At 40.8% G+C, this 18,611-nt stretch overlaps 1 protein-coding gene across 2 annotated transcripts in view; it reads left to right on the plus strand.

Annotated features, from left to right (window-relative positions):
- The window catches only part of MMP17 (matrix metallopeptidase 17), a 156,453-nt gene that overhangs the window by 127,796 nt on the left and 10,046 nt on the right, over positions 1 to 18,611 (plus strand). The window contains exons 4-8 of one of the 2 annotated variants that reach the window (XM_066603422.1): positions 2,214 to 2,497; positions 3,297 to 3,473; positions 7,779 to 7,920; positions 15,000 to 15,082; positions 18,264 to 18,416. In XM_066603422.1, the coding sequence (XP_066459519.1) occupies positions 2,214 to 2,497; positions 3,297 to 3,473; positions 7,779 to 7,920; positions 15,000 to 15,082; positions 18,264 to 18,416 (839 nt within the window). The remainder of the gene's footprint in view (positions 1 to 2,213; positions 2,498 to 3,296; positions 3,474 to 7,778; positions 7,921 to 14,999; positions 15,083 to 18,263; positions 18,417 to 18,611) is intronic. The other variant, XM_066603423.1, reaches the window with a different exon arrangement.

An 18,611-nucleotide genomic window follows, 5' to 3' on the forward strand; every position in this document is an offset into this window, starting at 1 on the left:
TCTCCGCCCCCTTTGAAGTCATACAGAGAAGGGAGGGTTGGGTTTGTAGGAACTCTGAAAAATTATAATTCCCTATTTTCAGTCATATCTTCACACAAGGTTATCTGATCTGGAATATAGGCTCGGCATATATTTAGTCATGATTTTACCTGCGTATCAAATGTGGATTTGAACCCAGCCGTCTACACACCCGATTCTGAAAATTTGATTCATATCGGGATAGGACCTTCATATGCCCAAATATTAAAAGATTCCCTACTGATGTGAGTCCAGCACCAGGAGGTCTGCATGAACCATCCAAATGTCTGACAGACTGAAGTCTCTACATCACAATATCTATCTATATATCTATCATCACAGTAGATTCAAGGGGGAAAGGATGTCAGCTCAACTTTTCTAGTGTCCTGAACGGTATTTGATTGATACCGGACAGCTGGGGGGACACTTTCTCAATCTCTTTATATGACAGTAGGGTGTACTAGGGGAGTGTGTGTAATAGAGGGGTGTACTGAGGGGTACTATGGGTGTGTGTGTACTTGGTGGGGTGTACTAGTAGGTTGTAATATGGGGGGTGTACAAGGGCTGTGTGTGTACCTGGGTAGTGTGTGTATTGGGGGTTGTACTGGGGGGGTGTACTAGGGGGTTGTAGTACAGAGGGTGTACTCTGGGTGTGTGTGTGCACTGGGGGTGTACTAGGGGGTTGTACTAGAGTTGTGTGTGTACTCTGGGTGTGTGTGCACTGGGGGGTGTACTAGGGGGTTGTACTAGGGATGTGTATGTACTAGGGGTAGCCATGTGTATCTTTGTCTGAGTGAAGAAATGTTTAGCAACAGCTCTGCTGAAAAGATACATTACATTTTGAATTTTCCAGGCATGATTTATGACAAGAGACATGTTATTATGTGTCTCCTGAACCGAGCTGACTGCAGAATATAAAAACCCTGTCATTGTGCGCTGGGTGCTGTATACACTACTAATTGCTACAGCAGGGTTCTGGTAAAGAATTAGCTATATGCACTATTTTTCTTTATCTACTATAGATTTCTCCATAACAGAATTTATGGCTCACTTAAACAGTAATCTAAAAAAAATCATGTTTTAATTAGATTCCTTGTGATACATCTAGTAATACATCGCAGTTTCCATTTACTGCTTTATAGCCACATGTGGTTTGCAGTTTGCAGCATAACCTTTCCCTTTTAGATAAGATTGTCACATACATTCATGTAAACTACATGCAAGTCCTTAACCTTAATAAGCTCTCGCATTTGACATACACTGCTTCAGTGTCTTCCTTATATTTTGAAGTTTTCATCTGTCAAAGAAAGCCCTTATAATTGTAGATACAGACAGTGATTTGTAAGGGAAATCATATAACAAGAGAGCCCCCTAGTGGCATTTATTTAGTATAGCCTATAACATCAGATGAAAGGAGACCTACTTGCTTCTCTTACTAAAATAACACTTAACAGAGTATGACTGCGCATATATTTTTAACCAATGTAATAATAGGTTAATAATTACAGTCTTATGCTTACCACTATTGCCTTAAGCTGTCAGTAGCGATACATAAATCTTCTGAAGTGTCTACAATTGACGGATTTCACAGCTTATGGCAGGCTATTCTGATATTTTGATAGCATGAAATCAGTATCAGGATTTTGCTGGGGGCTGAGCTTGTATAATACCATGCTCACATCATTTTTTTACCTATAGACTGCTATATCCTGCTATGTTTTAAATGCCAAAAAATGTGCAATTGACTTTTAATGTATCTGGCAAGTTGATAAAGGTTGCAATAAAATGATGTAACTGCAACAATGACATCTATTAGGTCAGTGTTCCTCATCTCCAGTCCTCAGGGACCGCCAACAGGTCATGTTTCCTGGATTTCCTCAGTATTGCACAGGTGATGTAATTATTGTCGGTGCCTCAGACATTGCCACAGGTGTTCTTATTATAGGAGATCCTGAAAACATGACCTGTTGGTGGTCCCTGAGGACTGGAGTTGGGGACCCCTGCATTAGGTATTATAGAAGGTCCAGACTACAGTAGTAGATAACACCACTTGTATAGTACTCATATGTAGATGATGTATTAGTTGTAACATGCAAGGAAGATTACATTTCTGGACAAACATCTCATCTCTTACTATTCTTGTTATTTTGAAATTTGTGTTCATACTTTACCCCAGTTGTCTCCATTTCTTGCAGGGTTAGAACATTCCCTAAAGAGTCAACCCTGGGTCATGACACTGTGAGGGCCCTTATGTACTATGCCCTTAAGGTGTGGAGTGATATTACACCGCTGAACTTCCATGAAGTGGCTGGGAATAATGCAGACATTCAAATCGACTTCTCCAGAGCTGACCACAATGATGGCTACCCATTTGATGGACCAGGTGGTACTGTAGCTCATGCTTTTTTTCCGGGTGAACATCACACTTCCGGTGACACTCATTTTGATGATGAAGAGTCATGGACATTCCGATCATCAGGTATGTCAGGGTAAGAGAAACCATCAGTCCATAGTTTTGCATTTGACCTTCAAAATATAGTCCAAATGTAAAGCAAATTCCTATTAACGGCATACTGCTGTCCTCCAGTTTCCTTTCCTACAACTAAGTACTGATTTAAGCAGAACAAAACCAAAATTTGAAAATTCAGGTTTTGCTGCAAAAACTCCCATAACCTGCTCATGGAGAGAAAGCCAGAAGTGACCACAGATGGACACAATGACTTCTGGAACCGCTCTTGAAGTGTAAGAATGCCATTAAACAGCTCCCCGTATCTTAGCTTCCTGAAGTCCTGTGCATAAGATATGAAAGGAGTAGGATATCATAAAACTATAGTCAGACCATTTAGGCTGAGTTTGCCTTTAAAATATTAAATTCTATCAGTAATCAGCAGTATGTTTTTTGCACAAAATGCTCCTAAAGCATGAGGGCTCAGTCACACGGGCGCATTGGCGCCCGTGTTCCTGCAGGAGGAAGACAGCCGTACCTGAAGACGGCCGTCTCTCTGCAGCGTCGGGAGAAAGAACATGTGACTGGCTTCATTGCCCCTCATGTGTTTTCTTCAGCGCTGCAGAGAGACGTCCGTCTTCAGGTACGGCCGTCTTCTTCCTGCAGTGAGGGCTCAGTCACACGGGCGCATCGGCGCCTGTGTACGGGTGCCGATGCGCCCGTGTGACTGAGCCCTTATGGTTTAATTTTAAGGCAGAACAAACCCACAATGTTTACATAGACATACATGTCATTTCACTTACAAGCTAAAATATAGAAAATCCTTTTCCAGATGTACATGGCATGGACTTATTTGCTGTCGCAGTACATGAGTTTGGTCATGCAATTGGACTGACTCACATTTCTGATATGGAATCTATAATGAGACCATATTATCAAGGACCAGTGGGTGACCCTCTGAAATATAACCTGCCTTACGATGATAAAGTCAGGATCTGGCAGCTATATGGTGAGTTTTTCTGTATGTTTTTACATTGAAATGACACTCTATTTTCAAAGTTGCAATGAGATGAAAGCATTCTGTAATAAGTTTTTATCACACATCATTAATTTGAAGAGGTTGTCTGATATTAGAAGAAAAGATCTGCTTTTTTTACAGAAACAGCAACAGACCTGTCCATGAGCAGCCTTCAATATTGCAACTCAGCCCACCCAAGTCAGCTCACACATACACATACGTACTATGTGAAGTGCCGAGCAGGAAGCATTTACACAAAGTGACAAGCCCACGATCCACTGATGGCTTTTAAGCTAACTGAAAGTCAGCAATAAGAACCTGAGAACAAATAGTGATTGATTTTTATGCATTTACACTGCACAATTATTGCTCAAATTTGTGCGTTTGAACGAAGTTTCAGCGATAACCGTCCCATCTACGTGGTCCATAATCCATTTATTCAATATGCAGAAAAGTTTCTTATTTACATACAAAGAACGATACATTTGATAAAGCCCACACTTGTATTACACTCTGTATGTCTCAGGTGTAGCTGCAAACCTGTTACAAGGATCCACAAACATGTAACATGTGTACACAAACAATAAGCAGAGACAATAAACAAGTGCTCTCCTACAGCCAATATTCCCAAGGCAGACATTGTCTGTTTTTTTTCAACACCTATGAGTTCTTCAGAACCCAATATGCACTGGAGCTCCAAAAAAATGAAAATACAAAAAAACATATCTAAATTGAAGTACTATACCTGGGTTCACAATATTCAGTGCTGAAGCAAAGCTAATACTATCTATTGTACAGTGATATCACACGTTAATGAATGGCCAAGATTCTGCTCTTTTACAAATATACAAACAGGGTAATTGCATACCCTTCCCCCATTAAACATTTGGGAACAATAAATAACAAGCCGTTTTGAGGTCTACTCTGTAGAGCTGTAAAGGAAAACATCATTAGAAAAAGTAAAAAAACATGTTTTTCAAAGCCAAAAAGTCCCAGCCATCACATACATCATAGTATATTTACAGGAATATTTCTCTTGTTACAAAAAAATCAAACATAGTGAAAGAACAAATAATAGCAAATTTAAGTGAACAAAAGATAATAATGCTTTCAAGCAGATTCCGATTCCCATGCTAGAGCACTTGGAGTTCCATCAGATTTTTTAATTGTTACTGATTTTCCCTTAGGGTTATCTAACCTCTTTTCTTATATATTTTGTACATCTCATCTATACTGATCCCATTTATTAACATAGTAACATAGTATGCTGGGCTGAATGAAGACAATGTCCATCTAGTTCAGTATCTTTCCTGCTTAATTTATATTGATTCACCTGAGTCCTTCCATTACAATTGGCATTTGAATCTTGCAGTGGTCTGTTCCTATTACAGACCGAACCCCAGTCTCCCAAATCTCCTAACTGCCTTGCTGCTTCCAGAACCTTAGTCACCATATGACCAGTCTGATTTATCAATAAAGTCGTGATTACAGATTTATACACCAAGGGAGCTGCTTTGATCATTTTATTTCTACATTTACTGTTAACACTCTTCTCATCAAATCACTTTGCTCCTCAATTCTCATTTCCTCCTCAATTCTCTGCATACAGTCATGCAAGGTATACCAGGGCTTCTCTGTATGTGGCCAATCAGAATCAGTAGGATATTTATATCTTATACCCGTCGCCACCACATCAAGTAGGGTTGGTAGACCCTGATGGGACTGTTATAGAACTTTTTCTTTATTCAAAGATGACGGAAACATGTGGACAAACAATCTAGACAGACTTCATATACAGTAGTGGCAGCGCATGCATTTATAAAATGCAACACGTTTCGAAGGTATGCAAATAGCCTCCTTTATCAAGCATAATGAACAAGCTCAACATATAGGTTAAATATATTTTGCTTAATAGTGTATGACTATGGAAGGGGAAGGAATCAGGTTGGTTAATAGGAGAGAAAAAGGGGAGGTGAGAGTAGTATTGTCCCACACAAAGGTATACATGAAGATATTCCTATTGGATTGAGGTTTGGGATCTACTTCTATATTGAACTTAGATCTCCCATGGGAAATCACATGATAGTATAAACCATGACACGCTAGTCACATAGCAGTCATGTGGCTACAGCCCGGAAGCATGTCACATGGCATCCTGGTCATGTGACCACTCTGGAGTGCTGTGTAGAAAACAGGCTACTAGCATCCATTGGTTCACATGGATGCATGCACCCCACCACATTACATGAGCTGTAAATGGTAAATTAATAGGAATTATGTGAAACATAAAAAAAGGTACAAGATCAATTAAAAATTAAAGATTCATATATCCAAAAGTTCAAAAATAAAAGTAAGATTAATAAATATAACATAAACATAAGTTTGATATGGTGTCTATCTCCACCCCAACGCACTATAACATGACTCTTTATTATATGCTAACCTACTCTTAAGACTTACACATCTTCATTTTATTATAAAGTCATACCCCCCACCACATACACACACACACACACCTCCTGAGACTCCTTAAACATGAACTTTAGCTCTCGGTCTAGCACAGAAAATAACTCTTAAGTTCATTCATGGCTGAGAAGCAAAATGTAGTCTAAATAACTATACGATCAGCATATTCCTGACACATGGTCACATATTTATAGCAGTGACATCATCTACTATTATCATTACCATCTTTAAAAATGCTAACGGTGCAATAATTATATATATATCAATGGCAGGAGAAATGAAAAATCATTGATTATCACAATAAAATCTGTCAACAGTTGTGATATATTATGAAGCAAGTGCACAGTCAGTTCTTGAAGTTGATGTATTGGAAACAGGAAAAATGGATACAGATCTGAGCAGCTCTGACTAGGACCAAATCATGATGGCTAGATGCATTAGAGTAATTCAAAAACAACAGCTCTTGTGGGGTGTTCCTCATATTCTTGGTTATTACCTACCAAAAGTGGTCCAAGGAAGGACTACTAATAAATCAACAGTAGGGTAATGGGCACCCCAGGCATGTAGGGAGCATAGGTTAGCCCCTCCAGAAGAGCAACTGTAATACTAATTGCTGGGGAAGAGGCCAGTGGAGGCAGTGAGATGATCATGGCAATGTTCTACAGGGAAACCTTGGCCCTTGGTATTCATGCAGATGTTACTTTAACATGTACCACCTACCTAAACATTATTGCAGGTCGGTAACATCCCTTCATGACAACAGTATACCTTAATGGTAGTGACTTCTTTCAGCAGGATAATGCACCCGTCACACTATAGAAAACTGATCAGGAACCTGACAAAGAGTTCAAGGTGTTTACCTGGCCTTCAAATGTCCCCAAACTTCAATGTAATCAGGTATTTGTGGGATGTGCTGTAAAAAGAAGTCTTATCTATGGAGTTCTCCACCTCGCAACTTACAGGACTTCAAGGATCTGTTTCTAACATGTTGGTGCCAGATACCGCAGGACAGCTTCAGAGGTCCTGTGGAGCCCATGCCTTGACAGATCAGAGCTGTTTAGGTGGCACGAGGGGTACCTATGGAATATTAGGAAGGTGGACTTAATATTATGACTGATCTGTGTATATGCACAATGATATAATTATGCATTTGCCAATGACCCCCGTTTATATGTATCTTGAAGAGTAGTGTATGCCTACCTGGGAGAGAGCAATATGACATACGACACGTTCATGTTCTTGTTTTTTAAATATACATAAAATGCCTAGTACACAAACTACATCAAATACATTAGGGGACATACTGACAGTTCCTGTTTAATGTCTTGAGTTCATGGTGAATACAGTCAGGGCTCTATCTAGGATTTATTCTATTAATATAGTGAAACAGGGGTACTGGTAATGGAAACCAGGGGACAGAACAGATTATTTACAGCGTGTTTACACATTGGGCCTGAAAAAAAAAAAATCATCCATGCGTGTGTAATCTTCTTGTTCCCTATGTATCCATCCTGCTTCAGATGATCATTTTAGATTTGGTATCTACTTCTTTTTGCAAAGTTTCAGGGTTAATAACAGCATTTATATATTTAGCGCAACAGATACAAAAATGATACATAACATGATATAATAAAACATAAATATTCTGCCTCACCCTGTCACAGATTGTGTGCACATTAAAATCGGCTGCATATAGGGTCAGCACTAGAGAACACGATTCTAGGAAATCCAATTATTATGCAGAGTTATCAGCTCATCATTTCATGTCTGGGTGCACTGTTTGTGAAATTAGTTTTTGAGGAAGATGCTGTGTCTTATTTTCTGTTCCAGTGTCCCACATGGCCTCTAATCCTTCACCCTCTCTCACCCCAGGAGTCCGTGAGTCTGTGTCCCCAACAGCAAAGCCTGAAGTGTCCGGAGCTGAAGAACATCCCTTTCTGCCTGATCTGCCAGAAAACCGTTCTACCATTCAGTAAGACATCGCTAGTTCCCGACAGATGGCTGTGGGTTTTCTATTCAGCTGGGTTGCTTTATTTTTGGTAGACTGCATTTGTTTCAATGTAAAGCACAGTTCACGGGCAGCTTAAGGTTGGGTGTCTTCAACAGAAAGTTGTTTGTGCCACCTATCATGGTGCTGCAACTTTAGATTATTGGAACTGGGAGCTTTTTGATACACTTAATCTAAAATCACACAGTAATGCCGGATGCTTTAGCCAGATGATTCCCAGGGCATGGCCATAGCTACCAGGGTAGCAGGCATGGCAGAGCTCAGCAGCTGAAGGGGCTCATCTGCAGTACAACAGGAGAATTAGCTTCTGTTCCTGCTGCGCTCTTGCCTTTCATTGGAAGCTTACAGTATGTCAACTGTGATACATCAGCTATAGGACTTAAGCGGGTCTCACACGAGTGGATTGGAATTGTGGATTTTGCGATCGCCATCCGTGCGGACAATACACGGTCATATGCGAATGCACGGACTGTCGAAGTTTTAGCTCACACTTGCGGATAGGAATTGCGTATTCTGTGAGTGGAAGAAAAATCGCAGCATGCTGTATTTTACCACAGATTTTGCGAGTTTGGGCTCCCTTGACGGTGCATATGCAATTAACATTACACATGGATGTGGATTCGTACACATTGCTAGGAGACCAGATACAAATGGAATTAACAAAAGAAATTTGTGGGCAGACGATGCAGGACAGAGTCTGGGGAGCAACACCCTCATTCAGCCTGCTACCTGCAACCTCTGCATTTCTTCTGGGCTCTTTCTTCACAAGACTAAAGTTTTATTTTTTAAAGTGGTTTATACTACATGGCCATACAAACAGGAACACGCATGCAACCAGCAGGGACATAGCGATCTTATATCATTCAATTAGCATGCAATTACATTGAACAATACTTGGGTGGTTTTGATATATCATTGGAACATAACCACACCTCTAATCAACCTCTCTGCTATTGCTTTCTATTCAGCAAATTGTCACGACGCCTGCTTACACGAAAGGATTTGTCGCAAACAATGATGTTAGGGTCCGAATGAAAGATACAATCAGTGATAATCTAATCTTCATACATTTACAATTCACAATTATTGTGCAAATCACTCAGCATGATAATCGTGCTGTGTAAAAGGGCCCTTAGAAACAAACAAACTTCAGAAAGCTTGCTTCTACTCATAGATCTCTTAAAGCCCATTTACAAGGGACGAATGTCAAGCAAAGGATGCCTGACACTCGTCCCCGCACATACTCGCCCTCGTGCTGCTGCATAGGAGCTAGTATCGCTGGCTCACAGGGGGGAGGCTGAAGTCCGTTCGTGTTGGTTTATTCACACGAGAGATTATAACATAAACAGCTGGTATCCCAGTAAAAGTGGAAGAAATCAAAAGTCCTTCAAGTTCCATGCAGTAAGTAGTACGACATCTGAATGTCCTTTTTATCCATAGCAATAAGCAATATAACAGGGGTAGTTCTGTTTCAGGCAGCTTTTACCAGCTTGAAGTGGAGCCTCTTTGGTAGCAATCTCTTAGTAGATTTGTGAGTAGCTTCCTCTAGTCAGTAGTAGCAGGGGCAGGGATCTCATCAGCCTCCTGGGAAGACAAACTCCTGTTTTAGTCTTCCACAGTGCACATGTCTGAAGCTCCCAGAGACAGACACGCACAGACACGCACAGACACGCACAGACACGCACAGACACGCACAGACACGCACAGACACGCACAGACACGCACAGACAGACACAGACAGACACACACAGACAGACAGACACACACAGACAGACACACACACACAGACAGACAGACACACAGACAGACAGACAGACAGACAGACACACACACAGACACACACACAGACACACACACAGACAGACAGACAGACAGACAGACAGACAGACAGACACACACACAGACAGACAGACAGACACACACACAGACAGACACACACACAGACAGACACACAGACAGACAGACACACACACAGACACACACACAGACAGACAGACACACACACAGACACACACACAGACAGACAGACAGACAGACACACAGACAGACAGACACACACAGACAGACACACACACACACACCCTGCTCTGCAGACTGACTCCTTTTACATCTAGCCGGTGCCTGAGCTCCACCTGGTTCCCTGGCTCAGGTGAAAACCTGTACTGGAGAGAGGATGCGAGGCCTACATCACCGAGTTGAGCAACCTCTGCGACACATACCTTCCATCCCTGACTTCTCCTCTCACCCTGCTACAGAGTCCTAAATAGCTGTTATTTTTCTCATCTTCCCAGTTTTGAGTGGGCTATGGTATTGAGTATATTTTTAATTGCTATTTCTCATACATGCATATTGCACTATTTATCAAATATCATCAAAGTATGCATTACCATAACAATCATATAAAATACTAAGTCTTTGTGGCACAAACTATTTCATACACGGGCATGTTGAAACCTCTCCAAACAAATTACAAATAAAAAAACACATTCAGATTGCACTACTTATAAAATACGGTTTTGATTTCACAAGCAGCTTCACTGTAAGGCTACGTTCACACTAGCATTTATTTTGGATTAATCCCCATTTATTAAAAACAGAAATCAGAAAACGGAAGTGAAATGGAAAGCATTTGTAAACTTACATTCATTTTCAGCATTTAAGTGGTGGTGATGCCTCGGAGGTTAGCACTGTTATCTTGCAATGTTGGGGTCTTAGGTTGAAATCTCATCAAAGGCAACCTCAACCTTGAAAAACACTATACAGCGCACATGTCAAACAATAGGCCACAGGCCAAATTTGGTCCGCTGCCTCATTTTGTGTGGCCTGGCGGCTGTGCATTAAACCTTAAAGGGGTTATCTGCGCAGCGCCTGCCAGGATACATCAGGATACATCTCATTGAAATCAATCAGACCCCCAACTTGAAATTACAAGCACAGATCTCACTGATTTAAATGAGAGCTGTACTTGCAATTATAAGTGCCACTCCGACCCCACTTTATTTCGGTGGGTGCTGCCTGGATAACCCCTTTAACCCCTTGAGTGGCAGGTTTCCTACCACCCTGTCGTGCCCACCAGGGCAGGTTTTTTAAAATGGTCTAATCATTGAATTTCAACTAGTTTTGCAGTTGCGTCTCAAGAGCCATAACTTTTTCATTTTTCCATTGACATGGCCATATAAGGGCTTGTTTTTTGCGGGACAAGTTGTGATTTTTTAAACAGGGGGGAGGAAAAAAAGAAATGGGGAAAAAAGAAAAAAAGGGGCCATGTCATTAAGGGGTTAAATAATGTATTAACTTCCTTCTCTGGGTCATTACGACGCACACGTATACCACATGTGAGATTGTATTTTTGATTTTTTACAAAGTAAAGGGAGACAAGTGTTTTTTTTAATTTTTTTTAATAATTTTTTTACTTTTTATTTTTTTTTATTTTTATTTTTTTGTCCCTTTAGGGGACTTCCACAGGGACCCATCAGGACCCCTGATCACATTCCGGGGGTCTGATGGTGACAGCCCTTTACATGCTGCAGTGACAACCCTTTACATGCTGCAGTCACATAGACTGCAGCATGTAAAGGGTTAACACAGCAGAGATCGGAGGTTTTCTCTGATCTCTGCTGTAAGAGCAGGTACCTAGCTGTCCTCTGACAGCTAACAACCAGCTCTCCCTGCCACAGAGACCATCGGCTTGCTTCTGACAAGCCGATGGTCTCTATGGCAACCTGTAAACAAAGCAGGAGGTTGCTGACATGTCGGCAATATCTTCTGCTGGTTTTTCAAAGCCCTTGCACTGCTCTGTGTGGGTCTGTGCAGGCAGAGCACACTGTCACAGCTTGTGGCATTGTGCTCTGCAGCTCCCATAGTGATACATAGCCCGGAAATCTTCCGGGCTATGTTGCTATGAGCAGTGGAGCTCGTCCCGGAAAATTTCCGGGCGTGCCACTCAAGGGGTTAAAGGAATTCTACTCACCCCGCTGACTTCAGCACTGCATGGCAACAATGCTAAGGACTGAGCCACCATGCTTCTTCTTCCTTCATTCTTCTCTGGAGGAGAAGGATAACAGGAAATACAAAGTTCATACAAATGTTTTTGGCCAAATTTCAACCTAGGACTCCAACGCAGCAAGGCAACAAATGTAATTAATACGCCACCATGATTTTTCTTTTTTCTTCTCCATCTTCCTTTTTTTCCTCCTCTTCCTGCTCCAGAGGAGGAGAATAATAAGATGATAGAGGCGCAGTAGGAGAAGAATAAGAAAATGTTCTATTAATAGTTCTTCTTCTTTCTCCTTCTCCAAAGAAGAAAGAAGCAGGAAAAAGCTTGATGGTTCAGTGGCTAGCACTGTTGCCTTATAACACTGGAGCTCTAAATTCAAGTCTGACTACGGAGAAAATCTGCATGGAGAATGTATGTTCTCATTGTGTTTATTCTTCTTTAACATGGTAGCTCAGTCATAAGCATTGCTGGAATTATAGGTTCAAATCTGACCAAATGGTGATGCCTGTATTGGCATATTATGTTCATTCTTCTTGCTCTTCTATTTCTCTGGCAATGAAAGAACAAGCATATAGTTTTTTAAAGCTGTTATCCTTCATGACATTTGAACATAGGACTCCAGCATTGCAAGGCAACAGTGATAACCAATGAGCCACATCTATTGATGAGACACCACCAGCGATTGTCTTCAAGTTCCATCCACCTCCCATTTAGTACAATACAATAAAAAAGGCTACACTTGCATATCGGTTATGAAACTGGAAACAATAGCACAGCAGTCTGCGCTTTTGATCCAGTGTAAAAATGGAGATAGACAATATAGAAATGGATTGAAATTCAATACCTTCTCCTTTAATACATTTCTATGGGATTGAAAACTGAAGTGTTTTCTTTCCATTTTGCTGTTCCTATGACAGAGCAGCAAAATTGAAATGAAAGTGAAGTGTGAAAAGGCCCTTCAGTAGTTAGAAATAGCAAAGACAATTACTAGCAATTATGTGCTTTTATAAGCAAAAAAAAAGGTTAGAATCATTTTCATACTTGTTTAATACGTGTAAATTGAGTTATAGACATTTGATGAAAATTACTTGTCACGTCTAGTCATCAAACTTCAGCTTTGGCTGATAGCTTCAAATCTAATTTCCTTCCTTCCCTCCTTCCCTTCTTCCCTTCTTCCCTCCTTTCCTCCTTTCCTCCTTTGCTCCTTTGCTCCTTCCCTCCTTCCGCCCTGCACTCAGCAGTGTAGTGGAGAGTGGCTGCCACTATATTAACCAGCTTCTACTTCACTAACCTGGAGCAGTCGTTGTCCTGGAACAAGGACTCTGCACTTAAGGGGATGCATTATCAATTACAGTCGTTGACCTGGGACTATCTACTAGTGTGTGTGTGTATATGTATGTATGTGTGTGTATATATATATATATATACAAACACGCACCATAATCCAAACTCAGCCCCTTTATGACTTAGTTTGTGCAAATTTTATTTATTTTATCAACTTTGCAAGAAGTTTTTTAAATTATTTGTGTGAGATACATGGATGATGTTATGCTCCTCTGAGTTGATCTGAATGCCAATGAATTATTACGCAGAGAAGGATCAATGGCTGCAATTGAAAATAAGAGTTTGCATTGAGTATCTCTTATGAGGTGCCATAAGGGCTCCTTTTCATTTATGATTACACTCAGACACTTAGCTGTCTCAGCTGGAAAAAAAAAATCATTGAAATGCTTTTAAGGAAATGTTCCAACTCTATAATAAATGGCATTTTATATATGCAATGCTGAAAAGTATTAGTCCTCTTCTAGATCTCTCCTTTTATTGGATATTTGTCAGATTAAATGGTTTCTGATCTTTAAAATAATTGCAAAGTGATGCAACCAGTTATTTAGTATAAAGCCTATGTTCACCTTTCAACATTATTTTCCAGTTTATATATGGGATAATGGAGCCCCTGCCATAAATTATAATAGGAGAAAGCTCTGGCCACAGTCCAAGTGCTTTTATGCATGTCTCAGAACTTCATGGTGACTTCAAACACTTTGAATATTTTACAGTAGAGGATATATTATTCATTATAGACACCTATGCTGCTGCAAAACATTTTTTCAAGTGTAAAGGCAAGTGTCAGTAATTTATTAAATAATATGAATTGTTCTCCTTTTTAAAAGAAGGCCTGCAACAGCTAAGGTGTGTATAATACAGATTGCATTAGTGCCCCCATAATAGTAATGACCCCAAAATACAGTAGAGTACCCCTACAACATTATCAACACCAGATACCCCATATAGTTCTAGCCAGTGTCAGCTATAAATGTACTTCAAACCAGTGTCCGTCACAATGCTGAACGTACCGGGGCAAACTATGACTTTTCAACATTTACATCATGCCCCACCACTTTTTCAAAAAGTGGCTGGGGTCCATTTGAGGAGCGAGGTACATGTGGTCCATCACATCTACTGTTATCTATACCAAAAATTGGTATAGATAATAACAAAAATCTCCTCCAGCTCAGAGCTGGTTAGAGTTTTCATCTGGCACACAGAAGTGCCGCCAGGTGAGATAATTGCTTACGAGACTTGCGCCTCTTAATACATTTGCGACTCATAGAGGGACACAGTTTTTACTTAGATCAGCATGTGAAATAGGCTCCAACGCTTTCCACGGTGCCTCAAAAAGTGCCAGCCACATCTATCTACCAAACATTTAAACCACAAATACCCCCCATATAGTGACAGCCACAAATGGCTATCTTACAGCGCTAGCCTCAATAATCTCTCACTGCTGACCTCCTCCATATGAGTAACTCCCTCATATGTAATTTCATTGACCTTAACCCGTAATCTGTAGCAATTTGCAAGCAATACTAGAAGATTGTGATTTCAACTTAGTACATTGGAAATCTATAGACTTTTTTAGTAGCTGAACATTAAATGATGTTTTAAAGTGAGCATGTTCTTTAAAAGGGCAGTTATCTTCCTCTATGGGTGCAACAGCTTTTGGATAACCATGTTTCTTATATAAAAATATTTTTTTATCTACTAGGCCAAGAAAAGATGAGCCTGACAGATGTAACACACACTTTGATGCAGTAGCTCAGATACGCGGAGAAGCATTCTTCTTCAAAGGTAAGAAATATTTATTTTTTATGTAAAGTTTCTTTTTGAACTTTTTCAACCATAAAGAACCATAGATCATCAAGGTAACTATGATGCTAAGTAAAGTGACACTATTAATAGTCTTCTTTTCTTTGCAAATTTTTAGCAGGGCTCTCCAATTCGACAAGATCTTTTTAGTACTGGTAACATGTGGCAGTAACCACTGCGCCACCTAAGACACCAGTTTCCACAGTGATGACACAACATAGAGATAATAAATAGAGATGAGTGAACATACTCGTTAAGGAACAATACTCGAGTGAGTATTGTCTTTTTTGAGTAACTGCCTGCTCGTCAGCAAAGATTCGGGTGCCGACAGGGGGCAGCAGGGGAGAGCGGGGGGTGTGGGGGGGATCTCTCCCCCCCCCCCCCCGCTACCCCCTGCTCACTCCCACACCCCACCGCTCACCCCCTGACTGCCTGTTTACACGGGACAATTATCATCAGTTTTTCATGACTGCATAAAACGAACAAAGAATGTTCATTTTATGCAGGCATAAAAGTGTCCATTGGCCCTGTTTACACTGAACGATAATTGTTCAGTTTTGCACGATCCAACAATTACCTGAACGATAATAATTATTCCTTGTCAGTTTTAATCATGAAGGACCACATTGATGTCACCGACCTCACAATAAACAAATTATATTACAAGCATTCCTTTTAGTCAGATATAGACATTCTATGGATTTACTTACACTGCATATCAACAAATGCTCTTCATTTCTACATAAATCCATTACATTGTGATGACTCCACCATATTATAATCGATTGATTCAATGGAGAAAAACCATGATCTGGTGCTCATCCCTCGTAAAATCCCAAATGTGATAACTAGAGATGAGCGAGCGTACTCGGAAAAGCACTACTCGCTCGAGTAATTTGCTTTATCCAAGTATCGCTGTGCTCGTCCCTGAAGATTTGGGTGCCGGCACGGAGCGGGGAGCTGCAGGGGAGAGCGGGGAGGGACGGAGGGGAGATCTTTCTCTCCCTCTCTCCCGCCCGATCTCCCCTGCTCCCCGCTGCGACTCACCTGTCAGCCGCAGCGGCACCCGAATCTTCAGGGACGAGCACAGCGATACTCGGATAAAGCAAATTACTCGAGTGAGTAGTGCTTTTCCGAGTACGCTCGCTCATCTCTAGTGATAACTCTTTTGTTAGACGAGCATCCCGTGTCTGTATCATGTGATCACTGTTCAAATGGGTACATCACGAACTATGGTTAGAATACACACAAAGGAATTATAAAAGCACAATACAATCCATTGATACAATAGATAAATACATGTAAAAAATTAATTGGGTCAAGAGGACATATAAAAATTGCTGTAAGTTCCCTATCAAATAAATATATAAATGAATCAGTGGATATGGTATGACACCTTGGGAGTCAAGTCAGCTCATGGGACCACCATCTCCTGAGTCATATGTATGGCACAGGGTGAAACATCAGTTCAGAATGTGATTGTTCACAGAGAATCCATGTAATCTTGTAATCCATGTGTCCAACAAAAAGACATGATGTTATAGCAAGCTTTCAGACCTACTTAGGGGTTAAGCCTGAGGAAGAACCCTATGTTGGTTTGAAAGCTTGCTATAACATCATGTCTTTTTGTTAGCCGTTAAAATGTATCATATCTACAAAAGTACTTGGTTTCTCTTGCTGAGGACAATCACATTTTGCTCTACTGGCTAACAAACTTTTTTCTTAAAAATTTATTTCCATACGGAGACTTTATTTTTAGGCTGCAACCACCGTTATTGAGTGGTACAGCAAAGTATGTCAAGGTAAAACAAGCAGTAAACAACCCTAGGCACCCTAGCCACTACTTAAACATGTAGTATTCCTAGCTAACAATATGTAGGCTTACTGTTGACACCCCAGAGAAACATAAGGTTCATGTCGTTTAGGGCAGACTTTTTGAGGCTAACAGTGCCTCTTCTTCACCAAGTTAGGAGCCATGCCTGTGAGGGTCACATCTATCTTATTGAGCCCTGTCAGGTGAAATCTAACATACATAAGGGATTCTATCACTAGGTTCATGAAGTGTGACTCAAAACTGAGCTCCAAGTCAGATGGGCCATGCCGACTTCTCTCTGCCCACATCAAGCAGAGTAGCCGCTCTCTCCCTTTTTCTGTATAGGGAGAGAGCTGTCAATCTGCATGCTGAGGGTGAGGAGAGCCTGGAATGGCCCACCTCTGGGACTCATAGCTCGGCTCCGAGTCAAACTTCATGCACCTGATGGCAGAATTCGTTTAAGACAGTTCAAAATAGCCAGTGAAGTAAGAGGAGTGAGAGCCTCCCTTCTTTCCCCCGACTTCAGCAATCACTACACTTTTCCCAGGTTTTATATGTGAAATCTGCTGCCATATTAGAGGATGCTAAGGGAATTATTATATCTGTCTTCTATGACTACTCCTGTCTCTATCTCATAATGGAGACATTTGCTAATTAATTTTAGATGGAGACAATAAAAAAGAATGTTCACTATTTGAGAGAGGACTAAATCAACAGTATATATGGGACACCATTAGCAGTTATGTGAAAGCACTTTGTCCAGGACAGCACTATTAGTGTTCCACATACACTATATGGACAAAAGTATTTGGACACTGCAGAAAATCAGCAAATATGCAAATACTGAGTTTGCCGAACGGTATGCTGGGAAGGGCATGGGTAAAATAAAAAGGCGCTATTTTTGCAATAACTGTTCATTCGTTCGATCGAGCACTTGTGGGACGAACTGGAGCGACGGGTACGACACCGCCACCCATGCCCATCTTAACAACAATCTCTTCTCAGAGCCTTGCATGAGGAATGGCGAGCTATTCCTGCCAAGACTTACAGAGAACTTGTGGAAAGTATGCTGACGTGTTGCCGCTGTAATAAAAGCAAAAGGAGGGCCGACACCTTACTGAATAGAATAATAAAGCACTTTTTCTGAAAAACATGCAGTGTCCAAATATTTTTGTCCAAATAGTGTATACCTTTAGCAGCAGACGCACCCGGACCCTACAGACAACAGTATAATAAATAACGCTTGATAGGTGGGGGTCCTGTTACAGATTTGCATTGTAGTTCGTCTGATCTTCATACTTTATTTAGTTATCATAAATAATTTTATCACTTGCATTCTTCTCATTGCAGGCAAATACTTCTGGAGACTCACTCGCAATAAGCATTTAGTTTCCCTCCAGCCTGCTCAAATCCATCGATTCTGGAAAGGTTTACCACTGAACATGGATAGTGTGGATGCAGTTTACGAAAAAACCACGGACCACAAAATTCTCTTTTTTAAGGGTAAGTGTGGAACAACAGGAAATGGCCACATATCTGCTAAATACATGAGGGCAGAGGTGGCAAACTCATTTTCACAGAGGGCCACATCAGTCTTATGGTTGCCTTCAAAGGGCCGTAATTGTACGGTAAGTGCTCATTCACAGGAGTGTATTTGCGCAACGTATTGCATGCGTAATACTCATTGACTAGAGCCCA

The sequence above is a fragment of the Eleutherodactylus coqui genome, chromosome 5, assembly GCF_035609145.1.
Source record: "Eleutherodactylus coqui strain aEleCoq1 chromosome 5, aEleCoq1.hap1, whole genome shotgun sequence".
NCBI lineage: Eukaryota > Metazoa > Chordata > Amphibia > Anura > Eleutherodactylidae > Eleutherodactylus > Eleutherodactylus coqui.